Below are 22,867 nucleotides of genomic sequence, written 5' to 3' on the forward strand. Positions count from 1 at the left end.
TTTTTTCTAGATGAATATTAATGATTTGAAGTTTGTTCGAATTTTACTTTTTTCTAGATGAATATTAATGGATTCCATATATTGGTGTGTTGTCTAAGAAAAGTAACGCCAAGTCACCGGCGGCGATTGAATCTACTTTTGATTGTATACTCCATTATTACATTTTTTTTAGAGGATTGACATATGACTATTATAAACAGAGGATTGTAGAGATTCATATAAATACTGGGAAATATTAAATAGCAATTTGAGATGATATATAAATTACTACTCATTATACATTGTGGAACAAGCAATGCATCCATTCACTGTGTACAAAAACAAACCCTAAATAGTGATAAGATTAATAGTTAAAATGATGCTACACATCAGAGCAGAGCTCCCATTCGTGCAATCAATCACTGGATTATGTAAACAGAAGCCTACACTAAATCTTCTTCTATACCAATGGACATACAAGAACTGTACTCACCCGTAAACATGGCCATGCTCCCCGGCTAAACCCCTCGCTCCTTAACTTGCTCGGCGATCGGCCAGATTCCTCTATTCTTGGCCGAGTTCGGATGGGAACTGAGATTGAGGAAGTGCAGCAGCAACAAACTTCTTCACATGCAGTCTAGATAGATCACTGAGGCACTTGGTCGTCGTTGTCTGAGTAAATTCAGGGACGTACATTTGTAACTCCGCTACTTTTATGAGTATCGACTGATGCGCGTGGTTATGTATTTACCTTTTTCCATATCATAGATCGTCTTCAGATGAGGCTTCCGTCTCCTCACCACGAACCATGACACAAGTACCACCATTAGGAAGATTCCGAAGAGAAGAGGTAGGGGAGAAGATTCACCTCCTATAACCGGGGCCAGCCAATCTGCATTATCTGTGTCTAACTCAGTTGCACTCTGCAGGATGAAGGCTCCCAGCGCCCAGTCGAGTGGGATACTGTCAACCTGGTTCGCGTATTTAATCCTGCTCCAAGATCATTCAGAAACAGTGGAATATGATGTTATGAATTAGCAGGAAACAAATATTAGCATCCCCCAACTCCCTAAGATTGATGCTTGAAAAATGTACCTTCGATCATCCAAAGCAATTCCTAGACTATCGTGAAGCATGGCGACAATATATGCTGAAGAGAAGCAATAGTGCTTAAGGTCCTCTGCATTGAGAAATGAGTATTTCTTTGTCAACTTTGACCAGTCATCTTTGCAGAATTCTTCCCCAGCAGCCATCAGACCAGACAAAAATGATCTTTGCCTCAACCTAAAGAACTATTTGATGGAAGAGAAGAGAAAAACTTTAGGAAAAAAACAACAAGTATTGAAAAAGAACAGAATTACTCGAACGTTGAACGACACCTTTGAAGTGTGAAAGAAATTTTCTGTTGCCAGAAACTTCCCCTGCAGCTTTGGAATAAATGTTGATCCAATGTAGCAAGTGTGATAAGAGCATTTGTCTGTATATGACATAAAAGAGTCAGTTAAACATATCCTGTAAAAAGATCTTTAAGAAGCATGTGAAGTCATCAGATAAAGTACCTTTCCCTCTCTGCAGCAGCTTCAAAGAAGCAGATCGGCACTCGGAGAAATTACCACTGGGAGACAAAGTAGACATGTATCTCCTTTTTTCGAATAAAGAAATAGGAGAGAGCCTCCGTGCCTCCTTTTCATAGGCATATCCTCTAGGAGTACAAGGATCCATTGGTTTCTTTATGTAAAGAGATTCGGCAGCTGCAGCAACAAACAAATTTACAAACTTCAAACAAAGGTTATGTGCCCGGTGTAGAAATTATGAGCAACCAATCTAGCTGAGATGACTAGACAGCATAATTCAGCTAGTTCTCACATGAAGGTTCCAGACCCTAACTACTCTAAATGAAGATTGAACTTAAAAGAATTCATCTAAAGTGTGAACTCAGTATAGTACTATAATATAGTTTTCCCATAGCATTTCCACTCCAAATTCTAAATAATTCACCACAGAAAAGATGAGATAGGTATAGGGGGAATTGGGGAAGCTCTATAAAGATAACCAGACAATAAAAGAATTCTTCAGCTTGACGTACGCAATTCTTGGTGTCCTGATAGAAGAGATTCTTTCAACGACTCGAAGGCAACATTCTGCAAACATATAGTAATCAGAAAACTTGGAAGAGGCAGCAGTCTTCACAGCTAATAGCATAATGACATCACGATCAGCAGTCATATGTTTTCCGTATGCAGTGAAGAAGCCAGAATACCATAATCTATTTACAACAGTATATATGTATATTCCTAAGTTGCAAAATCTATTAAATGACACCATTATTACACAAGCAAGTGGAAGGATTATTTCAGAAATTTTGCAGTGACTGTAGTCTTATAAAAGTGACAATACATATTTTGAGAAATCCACTAAAACATATGAAACTCATCCACAGGAAGGATGCTTTAACACTGATACTAAGTCATGTACCTGGCCATAGTGAAGTAAGCTGTGACTGTATAGGTTGTAAGTGAAATTCCCAAATTTAACTTGGCGGGAGAACTCAGGGGGCATGGGCTCATTTGAGACAAATGTGACCTGTAAAAATTCAGAATCTAAATAAAAACCAAAGAAATGAAAAATAGGAAAACAAAAATGTACACTATATAGCTAAAGACACATCATGGACTAATGGAGTAACAAATTTGCAGCTTCATTTTCAGAAAGGTAAAAAAATTATCTACAAAACATTGATATTATTGTTTCTAACTGTGATATGATTTGCAGCAAAAAAACTAACAATAACCATATCAATAAAAAGAATAGAACCTGAGCTGAAGCACCACCAAGTTCAATGATACCAGTTGTATGTGTTGGTTCGGCTCCAAGAGTTCCAAGAGCATAGTTAGCCACAACCCAAGCATACAAGCCTTCATCAGACCCTAAAACAATTCAGAAATCACCATTGAAATCATCAAAAAAATGTGAAACACATAAAAAACACACTAAAGAGTAGATAATACAAATCGCTGCACATGCGGATTGATATAAAAACTACTCCGAATCAAGGGAGTCTAAACGTGGAGTAGCAATTAAGGAACTATAGACTCAAGAATGTACAGAGTCAACGAATTGGTCATGAAGAAGCCCAGCTAATATCTAAATTTCCCCAATCAAGCCGTCAATACAAGAAACATAATAGGCACATAAGCTCAAAGCTCAATTTTTCCACACAAACTGCACAAGACAAAAAACATTGGCAACAACACTACTTTACTAACTCCCCTCGAAAGCTTTCTTCAATTTCAACTTAATCAGCAAGAAGCTCATTCCAAAGAATTGCATTAGAAAGAACAAGAAAAACTTACCATATCCCACAGAGATATCAGCAAACTAAGAGACAACAAGAACAATAATGATTCAAAACGTAAAGACATAAAATTTGACCATACCAGTGATAACACTAGCCCAATCATCACGAAACCTAAATCCAGATGCCCCCAAAGTCCTCCTACAAGCATCCAAGATCCTCTCTTGACCTTCTTTCTCCAACAACCTCAAACCAGCCGTCGCCATTAGCCGGATCTCGGTGTCGCCCCAACGCTCTCTCGGCACATTTCTCTTTGCGAATTCCACCAATTGTGCCGTGGCGGCGCCCGCCCCCTGCGGATCCTCCGCGTAAGCCGAGAGGCCGGGATTCACCCTCATCGACGCCCGCCCCTTGTCGGAGAAATCCAGGGCCAAATTCCCATTCACAACGTCGTACTTGAACACATGAATCCTGGTCCCCGTGCTCCCTCCGTCGATCACGATGCCGTATTTCTTGTTTTCGTCAATTCTGTTCCCATACAGCAGAGCGTAGCAAAATAGCAAAATCGCAATCGAGATAGCGATGTAGAGACAGAATTTTGATATTAGATTTGGCTGCTTGTTGTTGGGGGGTCGGAATCCGGGTCGGGACGTCCGGAATTGGAATTTGATCGGATCCATATCTTTGTTATCTTCTTCGGGACTAGGGCGTACTGTGGTGGCATTCAATCGGCGCATCAAAGAATTGAATTTTGTGAACCATAGGAATGTGTTAACGATGAACAGAAACAAAATTCCTATGATTCACAAATGAAATTTCTAGTTTTTTTGTTGGAAAAAGGTTGAGTTTTGAGAGGGGCCTTCAAAATGAAATTTTGCAGCCCTCTCTCCCTACCCTCTTTGTTGATTCTGCAACTGTTTTTCTTTTTCCTGTTTCTCTTTAAATGCGACCAAATTTCCTCTTTAAATAATTTTCGATTTAAAATTTGTACTCCGTACGAAGGAAATCGCCTCCATGTATAACATAACATTTCTAATTTCTCTATTTTGGGCTTTTGGCATCCATTTGCTATTGGTGAATTTCTTCATAATTTATCCACCGTATATCACTAGATTTTAGAGATTAACATCATGGCTACTGATCAATGGCTAACTTATCATTTAATTAATAACTATAACTAATTTAACATCATGAAATTTTAGAAATCTTGTGGTTTACAATTTGTCACGTGTAATTTCGTTTTTCATTTTTTAATATTAAAAAGATAATAGCAACTATCAAATTTAGGGTTTAGAAATACAATGTCAATACAGTGTATGAAATACATCAACACAAAGATATGACAATGTCAATACAATTTCATATTGACATTGTACGAGCATTGTATTAACATATTATGTCGTGTATTGATATAAAGCTGTCAATGAAATTTGTGAAAATTTTCAGAATTTTTTTCAAATTTTGACATCGGAACATATCCAAGTGAGATCTCGTTATAAGCCTTATGAAATTATCTTTAATTTGATGTATGTTGTGCGAAAAAATAAATTAAATCAAGAAAGTTATATGCGTTTTTAAAGTTACGAGATATTTTTCAAAAGTTAGTTACAAATTGACCATTGTTAGCATTTGATTTGAATATCTAATGGCTATTATTTAATTGTAGTTAGAAATTAGCAATATGACACTCCCCTTAGCACCACCATTGTGTGTCAATAAAATTATTTAGACTTTGTCGTACAGTAAAATAGTCATGAATTGATAATACTCCATTACTATAAATATTTTAATACATTATTCATACTCAACTCTCAGCTGTTTATTTACTGCATTTTGGCAGTTTCTGCTTAGATACATCTAGGAATGTCAATCCAACAAAAAAAAACTCTTGAGTCGATCTGAATACTCCGGTAAAATTATGGATTAGGGCTGTAATTTTGTAACCCTAAAATAAAATGGGCTAAACGGGTTGGCTGGTTAAACGGGTTGGCCCTGATAGGTTGTCACTTTTAATTAAAAAATATCACTAGTTTTAGGGGTTTTTTGTATTTTTGAATTTCATGTTGCACAATCATTAGTCTTATTCAATCTTCATTTCCACTCGATCCTACAATACCGGCTTTCAAGTTCGACATCGACTCATTATTCCATCGTCTCATCATCTGCCACTACTGTGTTACCACCACCAAAGCTAATTAAAACAAAATCAAGAACTAATTCATCAAAATCTCAATATATTTATCATTTTTAAAAATGATTCATGTAGGTTATGATTTTTAATTTTTATAAAAAATTAATTATGAACAATGCCAAAATAATGACATGAACACAAGCTTTAATTCATGTTATAGTTAATCGAGATGAAAGGCTTCTTTCTAACTATTATTAAAAAATACTAAAAGAATTGAAGATTTTATATGATTCTAAAACTAAGAAGAAAAAAATATCTAAAATTTTAAATCATTTTCAAAGGAAAATTTTGATAGAAGAGATTATTTTTGGAAGCTTTTAGGCCCGAATAGCCTGATGGGTTAGCCTGAAACCCGGCGGGTTAGGGTTGAAAATTATGATCCGAAAAATTCATAACTCGAATATCCCGCACCCAAATAGCCCGACAACCCGAGTGGATTTACCCGAACCCGAATATTCGGGTTAGCCAAATTGACATCATAGATCCAATAAATGATTAGGCCAAGAGGCCCAACTAAGAGGGGTATAAGATTTAGTTCATATGATTGGGCCAAAGCCTAAGACCATCCACAACGCGTCTCGCGCCGGGCTCGCGTCTCGTCTCGGAGAGACGAGACCCCCGCGAGACGCATTGCAGCACCCATCTCGTCTCTATCTCGCGCCCGTCTCGTCGCGTAGCTCGTCTCGGCGAGACACGAGACGAGATGGCTCGTCACGCGCCAGGGACACGTGGCACGTCCCCATGCGTGCGTGACGCCCACTCGCTGGCCCGCGAGTGGGCGTCGTCACTGATGACGCAATAATTCGTTTTTTTTTAAAAAAAATCGATTTTTAATTAAATTTTTTTTTCAAACGGTAATATTACCGTTAAATTTTTATTTTCATTTTTTAAATTTTTTAATTTTTTTACTCTATAAATAATTCTATTTCATACTCATTTCAAACACAAACACACATCTATTCCTCTCAAATCCTCTCTATCACTCCAATTTCCATCTTCAATCAACTCAAACAAATGGATCCTTTTGAGCAAATGCGTCAATTAATGGAACAATCACTCGAAGAAGATCGACGACGAGAGGCGGAGGAAGCCGCACCACCCCCACGACGCTCCCGGAAGTACATCAATCGGAACCGGGAGGAAGCCGCCGCACGGTTAGTACGCGACTACTTCTGCGATAACCCGATTTGGGGAGATACCTATTTCCGTCGCCGTTTCCGCATGCGGAAACCGCTATTTCTCCACATAGCGAATACTTTGGCGGCCAGGGAGGAGTTCTTCCGAGAAGGGTTCGACGCGGTCGGTCGTCCCAGCCACACGACGCTGCAGAAATGTACTGCAGCCATCCGGCAGCTTGCGACTGGACAAACGGCCGACATATTCGACGAATACCTGCACATCGGAGACAGCACTGGGCGCTTGTGCTCTAGCGCCCACACCCAACTCCAAGAGGATCTAATTGAGCACATTTGGGAAAATTTTGGCGGAGAAGATTAAATTATGTCATTTTTATTTTTTTAGAATTTTAATTATGTCTTCGTTTTTTTAATGTTAAGTTGTAATGTTGTTTTAATTTTAATAAAGTGTGTTTGTTTAAATTGAATTGGGTTTTAAAAAAATTTTATAAATTAAATTGAATGAATAGTAATTAAGAGACGGTATAGAGACGGTTAAGAGACGGAGCGTTGCAGGTTCCGTCTCTTAGTTAAGAGATGGAGGAAAAAAGGACAGTGGGGCCCTCAAATAGTGCTCAAATAGTAGTTAAGAGACGGTTTAAGAGACGGTATAGAGACAACGTTGTGGATGGCCTAAGACTGGAAGTATTAGAGCCCAAATTTTTTTCTGGAGTGGGCCTGTAATATCTATGAATGTACATAAATGAAATCACAATGGTCATTTAATCTTTGTTGAATACACACACGCTCACATACTATAAACACCTGACTATTATTCCTTTCCTTGAGATCATAAAACTAAAATTGCATTTTTAGTTACTGATTGTAAGTTACTTTTACACTAAAATATTTCAACAAATGATTCCGTCGCTGACTCTTCAGGCATACAAAGATGTTTGTTGAGATATTTTATATACAACTGTATCGTGATGTAGAAATGATCACAGAAAAAATACACTAGTAAAGACTATTTTTCTATATTTTATTTCAAAGCAAAAATTGGAATTATTTAGATAATTTACATTTGAATTTGGCTAAATATGAAAATTGAATAAAATAATAACTTTAGCAAGGGCATTAGGTGTTCACTTGTAATCGAAATTATATCAGCCCTCCAGTGCTCGGGTTGTAGAATCAATTCATATGGGAGATGCATCAATTTGTATGATTTCGGAGTATTTTGCTGGTGTTAGTAGAGCCTTACAAACATGCCTAGAAGTATAATTTTGTGTGCCCACCTCTAAGTTATTGTCTTTTAATTGAGTACGTATTATTATGCATTATGTCTAATTTTATTTATTGTTTTCTATGTTTACCAGCCAATGATGTGGATTGAACATTTCAATTTATTAATAAAGTAATAACAATCCTTACATAACATCTGTTTAGTTAAAATTGGGAATAAAGAATCTCGCACTTGATATATAGTGGAATTCTTGATACATGACTTGTCTTACATATTTATGCATCCGTTGATTCCACTCATTTTTAACTTTTAAGGTGTCTATACTAAAAAAGGTTGATAAAGAAAATATTCTTAATTCCATGGAGAATTTTCGTGCCATGTAAATTCCAAACTTGTGCTGTGCAATTAGGTATCGTTATCAGGATTAGAAATTTAAAGGCACCAAAAATTCTTACTGAATATCAATCCACATATCCTATAAAAATAAGGATATTTTCTCATAAAAAATTTTCATTTATGAAAACTTATCCCGAACTCATTATCCAATACATCAATTTAACTTATATTATTAGGACTCACCATTAAATACTAATAACAATGCGAGACTCATTATCTACTAACACTATTTTAACTACCATTCTCTCTATCTCTTTTACTTACCAATTATGCATTAATTCATATACCGTCTCAAATATCTTTATTTATTTGGGCGGAAGGAGTAACAAAATTTGATTTGAAATTTTAGAATGATTCAACCAGTGTTCATTCATTTAAAAGTAAAGATTATTATCAACTTAAAAATTTAATTTAGATCGCTTAACAAAATATAAGAGTATCAATGCATGTGTTTTAATACCCTCCAATTTAGGTAGCTTTAACAAAATATAAGAGTATCATTGCATGTGTTTTATTACACTCCTATTTTTGTTAGTTTCATCTTCATCTTATTATTATATGAATAATACTAGTATATACCATTTTTTATTTTTTAATAAAAAACATTAATATTAATCCACTTCTTATGATAAAAAAATCACTTGTCCACACATGTGGGTACGTTTTCTTACTTCATCCGTCGCCCAATAATTGTCCATTTTGATTCGGCACGTATGTTAAGAAATATAAAAAAAGTGGGTTGAAAAAGTTAGTGAAAAATGAGTCCGACCGTTACACTCCCCCGTCCCATTCTAAGTTGATCATTTCTAATTCAGCACGAGATTTTATGTATTGTTGTTTTATGAGTAAAGTGAAGAGAATAAAGTAAGATGGGGAAAAGTAGGGAGAGTGATGTTTCTATATTTGAAAATGTGGCATTTAGAGTGAGTTATCCCAAAAAGGAAAATGTCACTTATAGTAGGACGGGGAAGTATTAATTTTATACTAATAAAATGTGAGCGGAATGAGTTAGTGGAACGAGGGGTCTGCTTGTCATTTATAGTAATTAAAAAGTAAAAGTGAACAATTAATGGGAGACGAATGAAAATGACAAAAGTAAATAATTAGTTAATGGGACAGAGGGAGTATTTATTTTCTTCCCCCGTCTCTTATATAAAACTCTATGTTGGTACTTGGTAGTCGAGTCATCCCCATTACCTTATGAACCACGCCTCTTAATTTTATTCCAAAAAGTGAATCATATTGTATCTTTATCTATATGGAAGCACAAAAAAAAGTACTTGCATGCATGTACTTGCATCCACTATGATGCTTACACCACTGAATTGTTATTGCAAAGAAAAACTGAAACAAACATAACTTTAAAGTGACCTAATCTTACTTCAAGAATGCTTGAAAAAACAAAAAGTTAGAACAACAAACACCAACATTCCGCATGCATGCTAATATATATAAAATTATAAATACATGTTCATCTCCTTCAAAATTGAAGGTAGAACTTTTTACTTGTCATAAAACATGGAGTTGCCCAATATTGAGGAACTGGAATCCCAAAACCATCCACCACAAAAAAATGGTGCTTCTTTCATCACAACTTGCATCAATGGCCTTAATGCTCTAACTGGTAAATTAAATATATATACGTATATATTTCTTAGGTTTCAAATTTGATTTTATTTAATTCTTTTCTTGGTTTAGGTATTAGACTATTATCGATACCATATGCACTATCACACGGAGGGTGGCTTTCTCTCATCACACTTACTGTTATAGCAATGATATGTTTTTACACAGCTTTACTTCTAAAAAAATGCATGGATTCAAATAGTCTCATCAAAACTTACCCGGACATAGGCGAGCATGCGTTTGGGAAGAAAGGGAGAGCCCTTATATCCATCTTCATGTACCTCGAGCTCTTCCTCCTTGCAGTGGAGTTCCTCATCTTGGAAGGTGACAACTTGCATAAGCTCTTCCCTTACACAAACGTTCGCGTTTGGGGGAAGACCATTGGGGGAAAGCCAATGTTCATCATCCTCACCGCGCTAGTAATGCTGCCCACGACATGGCTGAGAAATCTCTCCCTCCTAGCATATGTCTCTGCAGGTGGGATTCTAGCCTATCTGATTCTTATTGCTACGGTTTTTTGGATTGGAGCGTTTGAGAATGTGGGATTTCATGAAAAGGAAGCTCTTTGGAGGTATAATAGAATGCCAACTGCAGTGAGCTTGTACACATTCTGTTACTGTGGTCATGCTGTTTTCCCTACTATTTGCACTTCAATGAAAGACAAAACACAATTTCCTAAGGTATTTACTACTTATATATTCACTTAGTATAATTTTAGTGAACCCTAATATTTTTTATCCAACTCATTTTTCAGGTATTGTTGGTGTAATTTGTTTTTAGTAGTGTAAGCTATGGATCAATGGCTATTATGGGATACCTAATGTATGGAGAAATTTTGATGTCACAAGTGACTTTAAATCTCCCATTACAAAGCGTTGGCACAAAAATTGCAATCTACACCAACACTTATCAATCCCATTACGAAATACACCATCATTATATCTCCAATTGCAACTGCTCTCGAAGAGAAGTTTGTGCAAAATAATAGTTATGGATTAAGCTTGTTAATTCGAACGGGTTTAGTGGTGTGCAGTGTTGTTATTGCGCTAATTGTACCCTTTTTCGGATACGTGATGACATTTATTGGAGCGTTCCTGAGCGTGAGTGCATCCATATTATTTCCATGCCTTTGCTATGTGAAGATCAACAAAGCATCTCTAGGATTAGGGTTGGAGCTTATGTTTATTTTGGTCATTCTTATTTTTGGAATTTTTATTGCCGTCACGGGGACTTTTGTTTTCTTTAGAGACATCGTTCAACATGTTGGTATCAAATAATTAATATTGTATACATGGGTAGAGGATCAAGTATAATTAAACTCACTCTTTGTAAAGTCTCATGATATAGCTGTAATAAAATAGTGCACCAATTTATTGTATAAACCTTATGAATATATACATACTCCCAATAATACATGTTTGGGATAATGCATTAATATATCTTGCATAAGAGACACACTTCAATTTTAAACATATCTATATAGAGAGAGATTCAAATATTAACTCTTCGTATCTTGAGAACGTGAGAACAATTCAGTACTTCGCAAAAATCTACGATAGATGATGCATCATTTTAAATATGAATGTAGTTTCTAGGTCGAATCCTTGGAGTGGAAAAAAATTTAATATTTTTTGAATGAATTAAAGTTAATAGACTTTTCTTACATTTTATTTTTATTTCAATCTAAATCTGTATAGTATGATGTTGATTTTGATTTAGTGATAAAGCTTTACGAACACTTTAGGTTCTTTTCTTTGTTTATATGATATTGAATAATGGTCTAGGTAAGTACTACAACTTTTCCGATAATATAATTTTTAACTTCACCTTGGTTACGAGCGGAGTTTTATACCTAAAAAGGTGAAAATATATAAATTTTCTACATGTGAGGTGCACGGATTTAATAACTTGATTTCTAAATAGATAACAAAATGCATATACATAGTTAATAGTTTAAAAAAAAGTAATACGCTATATGTCAAATGAAAATATAAATTTAACAATAAAGAATTACTACTAATAAATATAAAACGGACCGTTGACAAATGAACGTTGGACTTTTGAAATAAATATACTACAAAGTAAGTTAATAATGTCGAATCAATATTACTCCGTATTAATTTGATGATTACTAGCTTCACGTGCTGAAAAATAGAAAGTTACATTGATTGAATTTGAAAGGAAATGGAAATAAATTTGATTGGATTGACACTTGCCATTGAAATAATAATTGACTAACATCCCATTTAAGTTTTATTTCTAATGTAAATGTTCGTCTCTAAATATTTATTGCTTTCACATTTTCACACTATCAATTATTGTGATTCCGTAATTAAAATTCATCTAAACAAATATGCCATAAATGATCCTATGCACATACATTATTTTTATTTCTATCCCATAAATGGTCTCAATCAAATACAAGCAATATAATGTCATTCTAGAGTTCACATTCATAGAGAATCGTAACACTTTAATTAATTTTCATTGCCGGCATCGACCGTTTTCATTTTCATCTCTGCCTATAAAAGTGACAGAATTGTATCATTCAATTTAACATATCTTAAAATGGAGAAAGCTAGTGAGACTCTTACTATTAAGTGCCTATAAAAGTGACAGAATTGTATCATTCAATTTAACATATCTCAAAATGGAGAAAGCTAGTGAGACTCTTACTATTAAGTTCTTGCTCTTACAATACCTCTTTGCGTTTTCTATAGCTCAAGATTTTGATTTCTTCTACTTCGTTCAGCAGGTAATAATCGTAGCCCAATTCTTTACATCACAAATTCGTGAATGGTATACTTGTTGTGACAAATAGGGCAATTGTGTAATCGACAAACGAAAGAACGTAAAGAGACACAGAATTTACGTGGTTCGTCAATTGGCTACATCCACGGGCAAGAACGGAGAACAAATTGTATTATGACTGCAGTTACAAATTTCAGATCTAAGATCACGATCACACAATTATGTGCTCTACTCACATATAAATAGATACACATGAGATCCTATCCTAATTCGGAAAAATAGTCGTATCCCAATTAGGAAGCATAATTCTATCCCAATTAGGAAACAAATTCAAGGCATACTAACAATACTTTTAAAATGTAGTTGAATTATAACGTTATGATTTTAATTTAGTGGCCCGGATCATATATCTTTATATGTATATTTATATATGTGTGTGTGTGCATTTTTCTGATTGCTATTGTCGACTGTTAAATTTGGGGAAGTTCTTCAATTAATCACAAGAAGCTCCGTGCACCTACATGAGTATTTAATCTCCGATTCTCCATCTCTGATTCGATTCCTCGCGTGCGGCGGTGATTGTAAATGACGGGAGGTGCTACGGCTGCTGATGGGGCGGGGAATGGTGTCAGAATTGTGGTTGCCGGCGACGCAAAGACGGGAAAATCGAGTTTGATTGTCACGGCAGCTGTTGAAAACTTTCCAACTAATGTGCCACCGGTGCTGCCGCCTACGAGGCTCCCCGTGGACTTGTACCCGGAACGTGTTCCTGTCACCATTATTGACACTTCGTCCAGGTATTATTGGTGTGTGTGCACTATTTTCTGATTGGGAGGTGATGGAAATTTAGTAGCTATGATACTATAAATTATGGTATTCTCTGGAAGAAGCTTCCAAGTTTGGCGCGGGACGAATTAGAGTGCGTGTGTTTGTTAATCATGTTGGAAAACTTTGCCCTCAATGCATGCATTGACGAATAGCTAAATTTTGAAATTGTTGTGCTAGTTGTTAATGTGTTTTTGATATTTAGCCTCGTAAAGCCACCCATTGAATTAGTGTATATGGGTGTCTGTGAACTGTGATTACGAATTTAATATCTAGTTATCTACTTCATTGGCTATCTGGTACATTCTGTTCAACTAATGAGATTGGAATCTAATGTCACTTGCATGATTTTTCTGTTTATGTGTCTTCATCTCATTATTTTCGTGCTTGTCCTTCTAAGTTCATTTTGATTAATTATTTTTTCTACCCTTTGGAATGCAGTCCTGAAAATAGGGGCAGGCTTGTTGAAGACCTCGCAAGGGCTGATGCTGTTGTCCTTACTTACGCATGTGATAGGCCCGATACTCTTGATAGATTAAGTACTCATTGGCTTCCTGAACTTTGCCGACTAGAGGTGTCAACTATAAACCCTGTGTAAATTGGATTGAAGTTTCACATCTGTTTCTTGAGCAAGATATATTAATACTGCACTAGTGGTTCTTCTATAGTAATTAGCTTTGACATATTGGAATCCGTTTTTCTTGGTAATTGTGTTGAAAATTTTGTTTGATTTTTATCTTTTGCAGGTTAAAGTGCCTGTTATTGTGGTTGGTTGCATGCTAGATAAGAGAGGTGATCAACAACCAGTTAGCCTGGAGCAAGTTATGTCACCTATAATGCAACAGTTTCGGGAGATCGAAACCTGTATTGAGTGCTCTGCATTGAACCATATTCAGGTTGAGTTTACTTTGTTTCCAATTAAATATGTGAAGTGGTACTAAACCTAAGATTTTATTAGATCTGTAAGCAGATTATTGGAATCTGTCAATATCTTGGATTTCCATTTGTAATAATGCCAGCATCTTCTTTGTTATGGAAACTTTATAACATTTATGTCCCTGTTCTTGTATATTATAGTTCCATCCATTTTTTCCTTACTGATACTGGAAATAATATCAACTTTAAATGCATTATTTAGCTGCACGCTATGTCATTATGTTAGTGTCTATGTATTCCTTAACATATCGAATTGCCTTTGAAGTGATTTTGATCTTTTTTGTTGACATTCTTTGTTGATGATAGTTTCATCTTGCATTCTTTGTTGGTACAAGTTTTCTAACTGAATGATAGTTTCATCTTGCAGATTCCAGAGGTTTTCTTTTATGCTCAAAAGGCTGTACTCCATCCAACTGCACCCTTATTTGATCAGGAGCAACAAGTTTTGAAACCACGTTGTGTGAGGGCATTAAAAAAGATATTTATTCTCTGTGATCACGATAGGGATGGATCACTCAGTGATGCAGAGTTGAATGAGTTTCAGGTTATTTTCTTCAAATTACATTTCCCCAATGTTACATGTGCTTTCTGGTGTAGGAACCAGGACATTCCATGTGCCGTGAATAGTGAATAGTTTCTTTGTGATAACGGAGAGTCTATTATGTTAAGTAACAAATATGTAGGTCAAGTGTTTCAATGCTCCACTTCCAGCATCAGAAATAGTGGGCGTTAAAAGGGTCGTGCAAGATAAATTGCGAGAAGGTGTCGATGATCGTGGACTTACATTGTTGGGCTTTCTATTTCTGCATGCTCTTTTCATTGAGAAAGGGCGTCTGGAGACAACATGGACTGTCCTAAGGAAATTCGGGTACAATAATGAGATCAGATTGTGTGATGATCAATTGCCACCTCCAATAAAGAGATATCCCGACCAGGTAACTTTCCTTGTCTAAACAACTACTTAATAAAGAGATATGCTGAAATAATATTGTTTGGAGGACGTCCTGATGGAGGCCTTAAAGCCATCTCAGCTTTCCTATCAGAACTAGCTGAGTGTATCTAATGCTACCTTTTGACTTTTTCATAAAATTAACGACTCCTTTTTCTTTGAGGTTCTTCTTTCTATTAGGATTGCTTGTACCTTTTAAGAGGACAAGGTCTTGTTTTTACATCTCTAACACTTGCGTGTTCATTTGTATAGAGCGTGGAGCTAACTACTGAAGCTACAGAGTTTTTGAGAAAGATTTTCCTCACCTATGATGTTGATTGTGTACGTGAAGTCTCTTCCAGTTGATTTCTTTAGTTCCTTTTGCTTATGTCATCTTCTTCAGTGTGATTATTTCAAGTCACTTAAATTCCATTATGCATCTCCCCATATGAGCACTTTTAAGTCTTCTGTTCCATTTTACTGATTGTAATATCTAGTTGATATCATTATTCTCATTTATAAATTGTACTATATGAAGAATTTCATAACATCACGAGACAAATACTGTCGTCCATCGGATCTCTTAATTGGGCAATCACCCTGGGTTTCTCAATTCTAATAGTAATTGGATATCCAGATTCCAGGCACCTACAATCTATTACAGTTCACTTATTGAAGATCATATGACCAGAATGCGGAGATTCATTTCTAACTTTAAATGGTACTACTATTTTCTTAATGAACTGATCATGTGCATACTAGCATCCAGAGATTTGTTTTTGTTTTCTTGCCATGGCTGGTAGCATAAACATGCCAATCATCTCCTGAATTCAATAATGCACTCTATGAAGTAGCCATGTGGGATTGTGGGGACCTGTATATCGTAGTCACTTGTCACTATTATCAACTCTGGGAAAAAATCTGATGTATTCATGCATCTCGTAGCGGAATAAATAATCTTTGTGTAAATTGTTTTAGAAATAATCTTGCTCATTCAGTTTCCACTCAACATTTGAAGCAATTTTAAACACAGTGTTACTAAAAATGCTCAATTATGGATCCAACATTTGCTCGTACAATGTCTTAGTCTGAACTTTGAAGCCAGCATGTTATGTGGACGTGTATTCAGCAGAAATTAGTACTATTACCTATTTTATTCTCTTATGTGTACCTTTACTGGCTTTATGTGAAATCTTTAGTGTAACTGTAAGACCGAGTGCCTATTTCTTTTCCAAAAAAATTGGTGATATTCCCAATTACAAGAAAGTTTCAATAAAAACCTATGAAGCAGTTGAATGTTCACTTGATTGATAACATTTTAATTTATTTTACTCCACATTATATAATACTCTTTTGCCTATGTTGATCTTTTTTCTAATCGATTTCGTTTATCTTAAAAGTCTCAAATGCTGAATATTATTTTGTATGTTCTTCAGGATGGAGCCCTTCGATCTCATGAACTCGAAGATTTGTTTTCTACAGCACCTGAAACGTAATCTTTTTTGCTTTAGTTTTTTAGGATGTCTTGTATGTTATTGTCCTTCAGACCAATCTGCATTAAATTTAAGCTTTATATTATTTCCCAAGTTAAAGGTTTCTCTTTTGTATCTGATTCTTTTGCTAAAGAAGTTGCATTCTTTTTCCCACTTTTTGCTAATGTGGTTTACTCCTTGAAATTTAGTCCTTGGAATGTAGCTCCATATGTAGATGCTGCAGAGAAGACGGCTCTTGGAGGGCTATCCCTTGATGGATTTTTGTCACTGGTAACTGCTGTGTTTTTTTGTTATAGCTGGTCAACTTACCGACGGTTCGTTAGTTATTTACAAACTTCTAGTCACTTCAGTTAACATTTATTACAGCTTCACTTGGTGGCCGGTTACAATTTTCCCTGCTGTTCCCCCGTGTTTCTAAAACCTTACTGGGTCTTATAACTGAATATCAGTTGTATACATGAATGTATACTGGGAACAAATCTGATCCCAATAGCATCACTAATAACAGGAGGAAAAGGCCATAATCCATGACAATGATTTATTAAATATAATTAGTTTTGCACTCTCCCAATAATGACGTTAAATGTCACCAACCATGACATTTACAGATTTTGCAATAGAAATCAATAAATACACCCAATGACCCAATATAAAACTGCCTTGCACATCATGGATATTAATCTGGAACTTTCCATGCTGAATGGGTCGATAACAAAACTATCAAAATTAACCAATGCAGACAATATAAATTGTCTGGCTGTTTATGGTATTATTGTTTTTCTTACTTTTTTTGTCTGTTTGAGGGCATATTAGCATGGAGTTTAAGCAAAATAATTCTATACATGCTCAAAATTAAATGTATTTAGAGATGAACATACATTCCATTTTAAACATATTATTGTGTCACAGAATATGATTACCAGATGCATGCAATGTCTAAAGTTGTTAGCATGAAGTTAAAGTTTTTTCATATAGCTTGACACGAACACAACACGACAAAAATTTGTCAACATGATAACAATTTGGATACAATAGGTCTAGATGCGAACCCATTATATTTGTGTCATAGTCGTGCGATGTTGTTGTGGTGTGGCAATCTATGATCATGTTTGCTTACTAAAACATCTTTTGATGTCTAAACTGAGGATTAAATATATTGCAGTGGGCCCTTATAACGCTTTTGGACCCAATTCGTAGTGTTGAGACCCTCATTTACATCGGATATGGTAGTGATCCATCATCTGCTTTTCATGTAACTCGAAGAAGACGATTAGATCGCAAGAAGCAGCAAACAGAAAGAACTGTTTATCAATGTTTTGTTTTTGGACCAAAAGAAACTGGAAAATCCGCTTTGCTTAATGGTTTTATTGGAAGGTATGTTTCTGGATTTGCACAAGATTCTATCTTCAAATGGGATTTGTTTCATGTATTTACATAGATGTTATTCCAATCTCTAAACTATGCTTATCAAACAGGTTCCCTGAAGAATATGCTCCAACAATTGGCAACAGATATGCTGTTAATGTTATCAATCAACCGTCAGTAAGTGCTCGCGTTCGATGGCTTGCAAATGTAGTTATGTAGACATGCCAAAGCATAACAACAGTGTCACGTAATAAGCATAAGTCTGCACATATGTATACATTACATCCTAGTATCTGCAAATGCTTGCCTAGTTACAAACTCTGAGCTCTTCCTCACTGACACTTGGTGTTCTTTCTCATTGAAAATAGAACAATCTAAAAATCAGTAAAAAATAGAACAAACTAAAAACATACTCCCTCCGTCCCTTAAAAATAGACCACATTTGTCATTTTGGGATGTCCCTTAAAAATAGACCAATTCTATTTAAGGAAACTTTCTCTCTCTAATGGGGTGGGTCTCATTCTCCACTAACAATACTCCAATCACTTTTTTCTTTCTATCTCTCTCTTACTTTACCAATTGTGCATTAAAACCCGTACATTTCAAATGTTATCTATTTATTAGGGATGGAGGGAGTATCATGTATTATGTTCAGTGACTTGAGATGAAACTTATACTAAATCTGTGGCCATTGTATGAGTTCTGAATGCTCCAAATCCAATTTCGTATGGTTGAATATGAGGGTTTTTAATACAGGGACTTAAGAAGACTCTTGTATTGCGAGAAATTCCTGATGAAGGAGTTAAAGAGTTACTAGCAAAGAAGGATGCTCTGGCTGCGTGCGATGTGGCAGTGTTTGTTCATGACAGGTAACCGATTTTTTTGAAACCGTTGTTTTAATTTCACCAAGCTTGTAATATAAAAAATCATAGTATACCTTTAATCCTTTATAACTGAGTTTTTTTAGTAATTTAGTTCCCGCAAACCTTCTTGGGATAAAGCATTGGAGATGCTTGTGGATGTAGCAAGTCAAGGGGAAGCCACTGGTTATGAGGTGCCATGCCTCATTGTTGCTGCCAAGGATTCTCTTGACCCTCACTTGTCAGTGATCCAGGATTCTACACGTGTACTAATCCTTGAGCTGTACATTTGAATATTTTTGGTCCCCCCTATCCTGTTACCTGTTTGGGTTTCAACTTGAGTTGTGCAGATGAATCAAGATCTGTCTCCTAAAAACCCTTCAAGCTTGAATCCACTTATGTAGAATCAATTACCTGCTATGTTGAGCAAATCTGGTTCAGAGCTCATGAAAATAGAAAGGTTTTACCAATTACCATGGAAAGCTTGCCTATCAGATTTTTTAAAACACATTCATTAGAGCATCTCCAGTGGCGGACGTCTGGTCGGACGTCGCGACGGGCGACCCGGACGTCCGCCATTGTGGCGTTTGGGGTCGGATACGGACGTCCCGTGAGGACGTCGGGTGTCCTCGGACGTCCCTGCGACGGGCGGGCGGACGTCCGCCACTGTGGCAAGGGTCGGACGTCCCGCTCGGACGTCCGAAATTTTTTTATTTTTTTTAAACCCTATATATACGGCTCGTTGAACTTCATTTCATTTGCACCACTTGTTGTTAACAAGTTTCTCTCTTCTTTTACTACAAATTTCATTTCTACTTTTAATGGAGAACGATAGGAACTCCGCGGCCACGAGCGAGTCGCAGACTCCGGCGTTTCCCATCGACCTGGAGGGAAACGCCAGCGGAAATGCGACAACAGTACCGGGAATGGGACAGATGGGTGGGATGGGTGGGATGATGTCCCCTTATATGTACAATTGGATGGGACAGATGGGCGGTATGGGTGGTATGATGCCCAGGGCAGCCGGGATGGGGGGCATGGCCCCAAATATGATGATGCCGGGGATGGGGATGGGGGGCATGACCCCAAATATGATGGGACAGATGGGTGGGATGATGCCGGGGATGATGCCGGGGATGATGGCGGGGATGATGCCGGGGATGATGCATGTGGGAGGGGGTGGCAGGGGCCCTGAACCACTAGCGGACAATGTCTATCGGCCGGTTGTGGATATGCAGTCTACTGATACCCCTTCCACTTATGTTCCGGATACTCATTTCACCGGCATAGACACTTTCTCTTTTGAGGAGTTGGGGATATCTCCAGTCAGGCAGACGCCCGATGATATGAGCGGGGGCAGGGGGAAGGGACGTGGCAAGGGCAAGGGGAAAGCCCCAGGGTCTTCCTCACGAACGGTGGCAGAGGAGACGGGAAAGAGGACAATCTGGAGCCAGTGGGAAAACGTCGCGCTTGCGAAGGCTTGGATTGCAATTGTCGAGGATCCCTATGTCGGTGCCAACCAGCATATTGACAGACTATGGCATCGGATCGCTGAAGCCTACCACACACACAAACCGGCTGGTGCGAAGCGTCGCCTTCCCGAACAGTGCCGGAAACAGTGGGAGCGGTTGAGGCCTAAGCTTAGTCGATTTGCTGGCCTCTACCAAAACAACCTCCGCCAGGCAAGCAGCGGTATGTCCGAGGAGGATGTCCGGAACCGTGCCTTTGCTCAGTACCCTGACAGAGCCTTGAAATTCAAACAATTCGACCAGTGGGAGGCCTTTCTCGTGGTGAAGGATTCCCCAAAGTTTTGTGGGGGAGTCGAATCGGGCTGGGCGAAGCGGACGAAGATCAACGCTTCCGGTGAATACAGCAGCAGTGCTGGTTCGCACGAGCTCCCGGAAGCCGATGAAGTGTCCCCGCTACCGCAATCAGACTCTCGCCGTCGTCGTCGCCCGGTTGGGCAAAAGGCTGCGCAACGGAGGGCTAGGGGAACCAGCAGCGGTAGCGGGTCGTTCGAGGTTGAATCGGAGGCCCCTGCTCCCCAAGAAGATATCGACCGCCTCGCCCGCGCGCAGTTAACGACAAGCTTGGTCCGGACCATGCATAGGTGGCATAGCACGACCGATCCGCTGTACAAGAGGATGCTGAAGGATGTCATCGATGGATGTCGGCGCGATTTGGGGATGCCCCCCATTGGAGATGATGGCGCCGAGCTTAGCGGAGGGGACGACGGGGGCGGCACGGGCGACGGTGACGGCACGGGTGACGGCACGGGTGACGGGGGCGGCACGGGCGACGGTGACGGCACGGGTGACGGCACGGGTGACGGGGGCGGCACGGGCGACGAGGACAGCGCGGAGTGAGCCGGGCCCATTGGATTATGTATTTTTCTTTTTTTGAATGACTATGTATTTTGCTTTTTTTTCTAACTATGTTTTTTTTATGTTTTATGAATATGTATTTTTGCCCGTATTTTGCTTTCCCGTATTCCGTGTCAAAATTATATTTCCGTTTTTACGTAATTAAATTATTGTGATTTTTTTTATTGCGGGATGTCCTAGTGGGAAGGGCGGACATAGGAGGGGATGTCCTAGTGACGTGGCAGTGGGATGGGAAGTCCTAGTGACGTGGCAGGAGGTGTTTTTGGGATGTCCTAGTGGGATGTCCGCCCACTGGAGATGCTCTTAGGTTGTCTTTTTTTTTCTTCACTTCTATTGTTGATCTGTGTCTCGCATGTCACATGCCATAAAAGAAACTGTTCCAGCCATCGATTTATGAAACTACTAAAATAAGATAGATAATGTTTGTTCTCACTTATATACTACTACCATTTAAACTATATTCATGGAGTTATACGATTGTATGCTGTACTTCGTGGCGTCATTGTATATTTTATGTGAGTTCAGGAAGATGACTACACTTGCGAGCTCGATGTTGTTATCATATTTTGGGGAATTCTAGTATAGTGTCTTTCAGAAGCTGATAGTATCGTGAATTCAAACAGGTAAGCCAGGACATGGGAATAGAGGCTCCTATCCCTCTTAGCACAAAGCTCGGAGATTTCAGTAACATATTCGACAGGGTTGTGAGGGCTGCAGAGCACCCTCACTTGAGTATTCCCGAGACGTCAGCTGGGAAAAGCCGTAAGCAGTACCACAGGTTGCTTAATCGCTCCCTAGTGTTTATATCTGGTGAGTATAAACAGCATAATCTTATGAAAAACTGTAATGCTTGTTCGAAATACATGTCTTGGATGTGATGTTCTATTAGTGCATACATTCTTCAATGTAACAATGGGTTTTTCTATTCGTCGTGCAGTTGGAGCTGCAGTTGCTGTCGTTGGGTTGGGTGTTTATCGGGTTTATTCTGCAAGAAGGAATTCTTCTAGTTAGGAGGGGGATAGCAAGAGTCCCATCTGCAACACTTCATTTTGGTGGATGTTCTTATCCTTTATTTTTTAATTTAATTATATTTGGATAAGTTAGATATATGACCTCTTGCTGAAAATTTATGTTGCCATTTTTTCCATTCTTTGATAAAAAAGCTGTAATGGGGTTTTATTTTTAAGGTTTGACTCGTTTGAAGAAATGACAAACTATGAAACTCTCGTTTTTTTTATATATAAATGTCACATTATTATAACATAATGCATCATATTTCTGAGTATACTACATATGTAGGCAGATATGACCATAAACCATACACAGATAAAATACTCAATTTCTAACCAGTGTCACTTTTCATATATTTTAAAGTTCCGTTTTACATTAAACAACAAAAAAAAAAAAGGAGATGATATTTGACTTGAGATGCACTCCATATGGTAACCAGTAGTCATCAAAAGTTCTTAAAATAAGG

The 22,867-nt window shown here is 37.6% G+C and overlaps 3 protein-coding genes and 1 pseudogene across 6 annotated transcripts; 3 read left to right on the forward strand and 1 right to left on the reverse strand.

The window, feature by feature from the left end:
- Positions 1 to 233: 233 nt before the first annotated feature.
- LOC121794828 (probable apyrase 6) lies at positions 234 to 4,195 on the reverse strand. Of its 2 annotated transcripts, XM_042193183.1 has the most exons (9): positions 3,417 to 4,195; positions 2,794 to 2,906; positions 2,455 to 2,562; positions 2,066 to 2,120; positions 1,539 to 1,730; positions 1,359 to 1,456; positions 1,075 to 1,271; positions 731 to 969; positions 234 to 651 (listed from the first exon to the last, which is right to left on the reverse strand). In XM_042193183.1, the coding sequence occupies exons 1-9, from the start codon at positions 4,009 to 4,011 to the stop codon at positions 626 to 628; spliced, it is 1,623 nt and encodes a 540-aa protein (XP_042049117.1). In that variant the 5' UTR covers positions 4,012 to 4,195; the 3' UTR covers positions 234 to 625. The 2 variants fall into 2 exon arrangements, with proteins under 2 accessions (XP_042049117.1, XP_042049116.1); XM_042193182.1 differs by having other exon boundaries at positions 234 to 969.
- Positions 4,196 to 9,720: 5,525 nt separating this feature from the next.
- LOC121794704 (amino acid transporter AVT1J-like) lies at positions 9,721 to 11,065 on the forward strand. Of its 2 annotated transcripts, XM_042192988.1 has the most exons (3): positions 9,721 to 9,846; positions 9,921 to 10,528; positions 10,603 to 11,065. In XM_042192988.1, the coding sequence occupies exons 1-3, from the start codon at positions 9,741 to 9,743 to the stop codon at positions 10,615 to 10,617; spliced, it is 729 nt and encodes a 242-aa protein (XP_042048922.1). In that variant the 5' UTR covers positions 9,721 to 9,740; the 3' UTR covers positions 10,618 to 11,065. The 2 variants fall into 2 exon arrangements, with proteins under 2 accessions (XP_042048922.1, XP_042048920.1); XM_042192986.1 differs by having other exon boundaries at positions 9,921 to 11,065.
- Positions 11,066 to 12,498: 1,433 nt separating this feature from the next.
- The window catches only part of LOC121794831, a 41,971-nt pseudogene continuing 31,602 nt past the window's right edge, over positions 12,499 to 22,867 (forward strand).
- LOC121794829 (mitochondrial Rho GTPase 1-like) lies at positions 13,033 to 22,618 on the forward strand. Of its 2 annotated transcripts, XM_042193184.1 has the most exons (14): positions 13,033 to 13,396; positions 13,866 to 13,998; positions 14,171 to 14,320; positions 14,728 to 14,904; positions 15,044 to 15,295; positions 15,562 to 15,630; positions 16,725 to 16,780; positions 16,970 to 17,051; positions 17,944 to 18,155; positions 18,257 to 18,323; positions 18,903 to 19,015; positions 19,122 to 19,272; positions 22,014 to 22,200; positions 22,328 to 22,618. In XM_042193184.1, exons 1-14 carry the CDS (start codon positions 13,185 to 13,187, stop codon positions 22,399 to 22,401), a joined length of 1,935 nt encoding a protein of 644 aa, XP_042049118.1. In that variant the 5' UTR covers positions 13,033 to 13,184; the 3' UTR covers positions 22,402 to 22,618. The 2 variants fall into 2 exon arrangements, 1 of the variants encoding a protein (XP_042049118.1); XR_006049362.1 differs by lacking the exon at positions 22,328 to 22,618 and having other exon boundaries at positions 19,114 to 19,272; positions 22,014 to 22,152.

The sequence above is a fragment of the Salvia splendens genome, chromosome 3 (genome assembly GCF_004379255.2).
Source record: "Salvia splendens isolate huo1 chromosome 3, SspV2, whole genome shotgun sequence".
Lineage (NCBI taxonomy): Eukaryota > Viridiplantae > Streptophyta > Magnoliopsida > Lamiales > Lamiaceae > Salvia > Salvia splendens.

Coding starts and splice junctions, on each gene's coding strand:
- LOC121794828 (XM_042193182.1), bottom strand. CDS start 4,011: ATGCGCCGATTGAATGCCACCACAGTACGCCCTAGTCCCGAAGAAGAT. Junction 1,731..2,065: donor ATCAGGACACCAAGAATTGC/GTACGTCAAGCT, acceptor TTGTTGCTGCAG/CTGCCGAATCTCTTTACATA. Junction 1,457..1,538: donor GCTGCTGCAGAGAGGGAAAG/GTACTTTATCTG, acceptor TGTCATATACAG/ACAAATGCTCTTATCACACT.
- LOC121794704 (XM_042192986.1), top strand. CDS start 9,741: ATGGAGTTGCCCAATATTGAGGAACTGGAATCCCAAAACCATCCACCA. Junction 9,847..9,920: donor TGGCCTTAATGCTCTAACTG/GTAAATTAAATA, acceptor TTCTTGGTTTAG/GTATTAGACTATTATCGATA.
- LOC121794829 (XM_042193184.1), top strand. CDS start 13,185: ATGACGGGAGGTGCTACGGCTGCTGATGGGGCGGGGAATGGTGTCAGA. Junction 13,397..13,865: donor ATTATTGACACTTCGTCCAG/GTATTATTGGTG, acceptor TTTGGAATGCAG/TCCTGAAAATAGGGGCAGGC. Junction 19,273..22,013: donor TGATCCAGGATTCTACACGT/GTACTAATCCTT, acceptor GAATTCAAACAG/GTAAGCCAGGACATGGGAAT.